General features: G+C 37.0%; 1 protein-coding gene across 1 annotated transcript; it reads right to left on the reverse strand.

The window, feature by feature from the left end:
- Positions 1 to 2,203: 2,203 nt before the first annotated feature.
- On the reverse strand, positions 2,204 to 6,891 carry LOC132191427 (calcium-dependent protein kinase 32). Its single transcript, XM_059606440.1, has 8 exons — positions 5,907 to 6,891; positions 4,837 to 4,960; positions 4,590 to 4,733; positions 4,283 to 4,435; positions 4,033 to 4,148; positions 3,742 to 3,909; positions 3,172 to 3,405; positions 2,204 to 2,697 (listed from the first exon to the last, which is right to left on the reverse strand). Exons 1-8 carry the CDS (start codon positions 6,414 to 6,416, stop codon positions 2,551 to 2,553), a joined length of 1,596 nt encoding a protein of 531 aa, XP_059462423.1. The 5' UTR covers positions 6,417 to 6,891; the 3' UTR covers positions 2,204 to 2,550.
- Between the last annotated feature and the right edge of the window lie 347 nt (positions 6,892 to 7,238).

A 7,238-nucleotide genomic window follows, 5' to 3' on the forward strand; every position in this document is an offset into this window, starting at 1 on the left:
ATTCTCAAAGATTGAGACTCGCATTTTAGATTATTTAAGATTCTGAAATGGGTAAAATGACATTCTTGCACATAATCCGACAAAGGGGAAGATCCACTCTTTCAGCTCACTCTAGCTTCAACTGGGAGCTTGTCTTGCAATCTAATGAAGACTAACGGACAAGGATCCTGTTAATTATTAAGTTGTCTTTCATAAAAATTTGAACAATTTATAAGAGGAAGTTGCAAAGTCGAGCCGTGATTAAGAGCACGCCGCATACTAAGCACGCTAGGCAGCAAATTTTTTTTTTTTAATGTTTTAATAAAAAAAAAAAAAAAAAAATTGCCGGCGTGCTTCACCCTGCAAAGTCTATCTATTTCGGGCAACTCTCATTTTTTAAAGAAAAATGATAAAGGCACAACTTAAACCTAATTTTGGCCAAACTTTTCTCTTTAAGTTTTTTTTTTTTTTAAAAAAAAAAATTGTCTGTGAAAGAGAGAGCGCCTTAAACTAGAGAGAGAAATTTGTTTAAAAATTGGGCCAAAGTTGAGTTTAAGTTATAGTTGTATCACACCTATTTTTTAAACCGTTCGGTATTAGGAAGATTGCTACACAATTGGGATGTGGGCATGTGGGTCCAATTAAATCTGTCTCAAAATCAAGGGTTTTGTGGGTCCAATCAAATCAGAGCGAGTAATCCATGATTAATCATGATCCAATAATTGATTTTTGATGGCATCAAATAATTGTATTAATTAACATTTTCTATATCTTTCTGTCACCGCTGATTAAGATGGACAAGGCAGGCTCGATAATGCTTGCTTGTGAGAGCTTCCATGATCGATAGATAAGAGCTGTAACCTATATATATATATATATATATATATATATGCAAGTGCTAAATAACAAAAATAAAATATGTTAACCTGAAATAAACTTTTGAAATCTCATTAAGACTTAATATATAAGAAAAATATTCAGTGGGATTACATTAATTTAACATATTATATATTGGGTTCGGGCTGATATTCTATCTGAGCCCAAATGGTGACCCAGTGGCATCATGTGAACAAAAGATTACGAAACTAGAAGGCTATCTCAAAGCCTGCTGGAGAAACCTAAAGGGCTCGACATAATAAACCTAGAGTTCAACAAAAGAATATGAATTTGAAGTTACAAAATTGGTAGCCTCCTGCTTTTTAATTTTGGAAAAAGTCTGCGTGCTTCCTCAAGCTATAGATTGCATCAATATTCTCTCAAACTATTAAAAATTGTTAATATTCTTCTACTGAAAAAAATATCCTTAATAAAATAAAAAATAAAAATCACACCCTATGCGGGCTAAACTACCCCTGAAACTCATAGGAAGTGGCCAAGCCACGATGACTACCGCTTTTTCTTCTTCTTTTTTTTGGTTTTAAGTTTTTTTTTTCCCCCTTTTTTTCTAATTTTTAAGAGTATTTTTGTCTTATTAAAAAAATAGTTGTTTTTGTCTTTTTGTTGGCCTTGAAAAACATTAACTTTTTTTTTCTTTTTTTTTGTGTGTATAAACACAAAAGTTCTCTCCAAGATCCTTGGATAGGTGAGGCTAGGCTACATCGCTCGCCATTAAATCTACTGCAAAGGAGAGGATAATTTGCAAATTTTAGTTTATGCCTTCCACAACCTGGACCTCTCGTTGGATTGACAACTAGAATCATTCATCTCAAAGCTCGTCAAATATCTCTAAAGCTCGCCAAATTTTGATCCTTTTCTAATATGGTCTTTTGTAAAGTTCATCTCGCCAGATATCTCTAGACTCTAAAGCTTGCCAGATTTTGAACCTCTTCTAGTATGGTCTTTTGCAAAGTTCATCGCGCTACTAATTGGCCTACACACAATCTCGCTAGATGAACCGCCCACTACTTGTCATTGTGGAAGCGTTCCTACTTCGTCTTTTTTATTAGTTCTTTTCTTACCCTTTCTCTCTCTCTCTCTCTCTCTCTCTCTCTCTCTTCTTTTTTTTTTTTTTTTTTTTTTTTCTTTTTTTTCTGTTGTTGGTAAGATTCATAAATATCCTGTGTTAGAATCCTAATCCTTCAAGATTATGAATCTTACTTTTAGGATAGTGATTTCTAGAAGTAATATAAGTGTTCTCCAGTTTATTTAAAAAGTTTAATGGAGTGTATATGAAATACTTCCAACAATGCTTTCAGCTGTATCTCAATTAACATCCACATTGAAATTCACAAGCTACCAACCCACCCAAAATGCCATATTATACTTCGAAGAAATATGCCAATTTAACATATTTACAGCCACAAATAACAACTTCCCCAACCTTCAACCACTCTTCTTCCCAGTAACTCCGACAACAAACAAAAGAAACACATTCCAATTCAGACATGGACACCCCCCCAGGTCCATGTCCTACTAATCCCCCCAAAAAGGGTTTTTAAAAAAAAATAATAATAATAAAAAAAAAAAAAAAAAAAAGGAATTGTGAAAACAAAAAGGAGGAAGATTTTTTTTTTTTTTTTTTTAATATGCATCTTTCCAAGAGTAACTTGCCATTTGTTGACTCCATCTACACTAACTGTTTGTCTCTAATGATCCATCCTTCATCAATTTCAAACTGAGACTGTTGAACCGCTCTCGTGAATACTGCCTCGACGCTTTCCTCCAATCCGTGCCTGCCTTCATCATTGCGGCAAACTCGTCGTAACTTATTCTTCCATCCTGCAAGTTTAGGGAACAGGATTAAGGGCGGTTTTAAGCATGCAATAATGTGGCGCTAACGTAATCTCACAAAATATAGAATCTACTATTGGCAACCCCACAAAAGAGAACAGACCCCCGAGTTCTTCAAAAAGGAAACATTTTTTACAAGAAAAATCTTTGATTTAGCCATTTTATCATGCTAGTGTTACCCAAAAAAATGCAAATGTATGTAGGTGATCTCCGTATGTAGAAATTCTATAAATTGGGGATACCATAGCAGATTATAATAGTTTCACTGATTTTTTGCTTAAAAAGGTTTTGTACCATAATTCTGTATTCTGTGTAAAAATCTACATACTTAAATCACATCTTATTGCCATCCAAGCATATACGCCCACTCTAGATTATGAATAGAATATGCTACTTTGCATAAAACAGTGTAAATAAATAGAAACTAGTAACAAAAATATTTTTTAAGACAATGTGACCAACCTTGTCTGTGTCCACATCATGCATAATGCCATTAATGACTTCTTCACCGTTTGTCTCAATGTCATCAGCTAAGGCATCTTGTAGCTCCTCAATTTCTATATGACCGCTCTGGTTTCGATCAAAGAATTCAAAGGCTTTGTGAAGATGCTTTTCATCATCGCCCATCTTTCTTAAGTGAATAGAAATGGCTACAAATTCTCCATAGTCCAGATATCCATCCTTATCTACGTCACCCTGCAAGAACAGCCTCTCATTATTCCCAAGATTACAAATTGCACATAAATTAAGCATGATGAGTCTCCATGCTTGTCACCATTCAAACACTCGTATCTATAAAACAATTTTTTGACAGAAAAATGTGTTCAGTGCAACTGGAAAACACTAGTCATATTGCTCATTTTTGCATTTAGTTTGACATATTCCAATCAGAACTTAAAAGGCACCTCAAATAAGATAAAAAAATATATTTTACAGACATTTAATTTTGAACCCATCAAGCTAAAATATTATCAAGGTACCGCGTTAAGCCTAAATATGGTTAAAAGATCTCAAATGCAGGGTATTACTTACCGCTTCCATTAGAATTTGAATATCTGAATCAGGAACCTGATGGCCAAGTTTGTGCAACCCTATTTTTAGCTCATCCTTGTTAATCTTGCCTTTATTGTTAATGTCCATTAACTTGAACCCCTCCTTTATGCTGGCAGCTTCTTCCACTGACAAATGCTCAGCAATTACCTGTAAATTTGAAATTCAACAAACAAAAGAGAAAAGCACTTGAATGAATCATTCAGCTTAACATCCAACCAAGATCAACATGCAGGACAAAGTTTTCTTGAGCAGAAATTTTTGAGGCATTACCCTTAGAGCTCTTTTCTTGAGCTTATTCATTACAGAAAATTGCTTGAGCCTTGCCCTCACAGTTTCACCTAAAGAAACATTTGGAGCTCTCTTTGCATTCAGTAACCAAGGATGATCTGCATTTGATGAACAAGCAAAAATTACAGTTTGCTGTATTTGAACTCCAAAAAGTTTTAGGAATACATAATCAACTTGATTATTGATAGGAATACAATAGGAACACTAGCTATTGATTAGAACTAAACATTACCTAGCACTTCCTGAGCAGTAAGCCTTCGCTTTGGGTCGGGATCAAGCATCTTCTTCACAAGGTCTTTTGCATTATCAGAAACTTTAGGCCAAGGATCCCTTCTAAAATCTACAACAGACCGTATAATTGCTTGTGCGACTCCTTGTTCAGTTTCTGCATAAAAAACAACAGATTTTATGTATATATACACACACTTCTCACAAATACACCTATTGTAACACAGTCGAATAGAAACTGTTTTAATGGCTGTTTGGTTTAAAACTTTCACAAAAGCAAACAAATTTCTTTTTAGTCTAACAAAACTAACCTGCCCAAAAAGGCGGGACACCACAAAGTAGGATGTAAAGGACTACTCCAGCACTCCAAACATCTATTTCTGGACCATAATTCCGTTTTAGCACCTCAGGAGCCATGTAGTAAGGACTTCCAACTATCTCAGTAAATCTCTCACCTGCACAAATAACCAACTCAGCTTATGTACATGAAAGGATACAACCAATTGATGGGGACACGAGGAACAAAATAATGAAATGTGGTAGCAAAAGAAAAAATACCAGGTTTAAAGAATACTGAAAGCCCAAAATCAATTGCCTTCAAAGGTGCTGTCTCCTTCATGTTACCAAACAAAAAGTTCTCAGGTTTGAGATCCCGATGCATCACGCCATGCTTGTGGCACATCTGCAACACAATAAACCATATTAAACACGTGACAAAAAGCCCATCTCAAACTTCTTCTCTTTTCCCCAAAATGGAAAGAACATTATTTCAAATGGAATAATCACTTAAAATTTCGGGAGTCTAGCAAATAACACTAGGGCTAAAAAAGAAGCGGGCAAGTGGGACCTGCATAGTTGTGAAATCAGGTACTAGGTAGCTGTTACTAAAAGAGTATATCAGAACAGAAATATAACAAAGAAACCCATTTCACTAATTGTCACATCTGTACATATCTCTAGAACAGTCTGAGCATCATGGATTTGAACAGGAAAGATACTGAGCATGTAGTTGAGCAAAGGTGCAATTCAAATTGAACATCGAAGTCCATTTGCTAAAAGAAAAACGCAGAAAACATTTCATGTTTTGCAATAGCAACAAATGAAACTGATCGCTCATTGGAAAACTAGATGATACGGGTACTCTTTACAATAGAGATGAAGCAAGACGTAAAAAGCATTAGAAGTTACTCAACTTCATCACACAATTGAATTGCTCAAAAAGAAAAACTCTATAAGGGGGAATCCAAACACAAAAAAGGTAATATATTCAAGTCACCAGAATTAAATATCCAACAAGTTCACAACTTATCCACAAGAGCTAACTTATATAAATCCTCATCAAAATCAACCAGCCTAAAGAAAAGGAATAAAAAATAGTACTTCAACAGCACTCTGATTCCAGGGAGACTTCAATAAGGCTTGGACTTATTTATTTATTTTATTTTGGCAAGCTTTATTCTTTGTGAGCTAGTTTCGGATTTGCATATCCATCATACAGAAAAAACTATTACCAACATGACCAAATTCTCAAGCGGAAAACTAATCAGCACAACAACACCCCACGTGAACACAAGATCTAAAAAGCAAAAAAAAAAAAGGAACTTCAAAAATTCACCAAAAATACAAACCTGAACAACTTCGACGATGGTCTTGGTAACCGCGGCAGCCGCGCGCTCCGTGTAATGGCCCCTGGCGACGATCCGATCGAAGAGCTCGCCGCCCTCGCAGAGCTCCATGACGAGGTGCACCGCATTGTCGTCCTCATAGGTGTCCTTCAAGGTCACGATGTTGGGGTGCTGGGGCAGGTGCTTCATGATCTCCACCTCCCTCCTCACGTCCTCGATGTCCACCGCCGTCCTCAGCTTCTTCTTCGATATCGATTTGCAGGCGAAGGTATCGCCGGTGGCCTTGTCCGTGCAGAGGTATGTTATGCCGAACTCGCCGCGACCCAGCTCGCGCCCCAGCTCGTACTGGAGCTCGATCTCGCGGCCGGTCGGCTCCTTCAGGACCGAGAGCTTGTGGCTTCCGCCATTGGGGTTGGCCCCGCCGTAGTCGATGGCAAATGGGTTTGGCTTCTTTGTTTTCTTCTCCTTCTTCAGCTCGTCGTCGACCGCTGGGGTTACGCAACAGTTACCCATGGATTACAGGGTTCGACTTTTCTGGGATTTTCGATATTTGGTCAAACGGGGGTGTCGGAATTTAAAGAAGTTTGAGCTGAATATGAAACAAACCCAATCAAAATCTAACGAAATTGAATCTTTCCTTGAGCGAAAAGAGTTGGGTTTCCGAGAAAATAAATCGTAATTGGTACGAAGGGGGGAATATGAGGAAAAACAGAGGTATCACGAATTGGGTATGGAGGGAAATGCCCAGAAATGGATGAGGAATTGAGAGTCAGAGGAGATATAAAAGAAGGGGAGGGGTCGAAGAGGAAGACGATTATCAAAAGGGGAATTATAGCGTGTGAAGGACACCTTGAGAAGAATATGAAGAAGAAGAAGATGGAGAGAGAGAGAGAGAGGGTCAACCCTCTTTTCCCAGAGGCTTCCCTCCTAACCCCGTCTTCTGTGTGTGTCTGAGAAAGGGAGAGGAGGGCTCTTCTGTTGTTTTCCCAAAATGTCCAAAACAAAATTCAAGTGCTTTTGCGGGTGTTTGAATAGGAATATACTTTGTACGAAACGGGTTGTTACTAAAAATACCTCGGCTTTCTGTGGAAATTGCAGGGTAATGCCATTTTCAATTTTCATCTGCTTTTTGTGGTCTGTTTCACATAAACGCCCTTTACCAGAATTTTTCAATCATGACAAGAGAGTATACAACTAACCGATTTTTTTTTTTTTTTTTTTAATTCTTTTTCAGTTTTTCCGACCAAAGACAAGTAGTAGGTCAATTTGACAATTTCATAAATAAGGCATTTTCATTTTATCAATAATGTTTTTTCTAACCAAAAAAAATGACTG

This window comes from Corylus avellana, chromosome ca9 (assembly GCF_901000735.1).
Source record: "Corylus avellana chromosome ca9, CavTom2PMs-1.0".
NCBI lineage: Eukaryota > Viridiplantae > Streptophyta > Magnoliopsida > Fagales > Betulaceae > Corylus > Corylus avellana.

What these genes read in the sequence shown, in the direction of transcription:
- LOC132191427 (XM_059606440.1), bottom strand. Translation starts at nt 6,416, where the DNA reads ATGGGTAACTGTTGCGTAACCCCAGCGGTCGACGACGAGCTGAAGAAG. An exon ending in CCATCGTCGAAGTTGTTCAG is followed by an intron (nt 4,961 to 5,906) that starts GTTTGTATTTTT and finishes ATTGTGTTGCAG; the next exon opens with ATGTGCCACAAGCATGGCGT. An exon ending in TTCAGTATTCTTTAAACCTG is followed by an intron (nt 4,734 to 4,836) that starts GTATTTTTTCTT and finishes TTATTTGTGCAG; the next exon opens with GTGAGAGATTTACTGAGATA.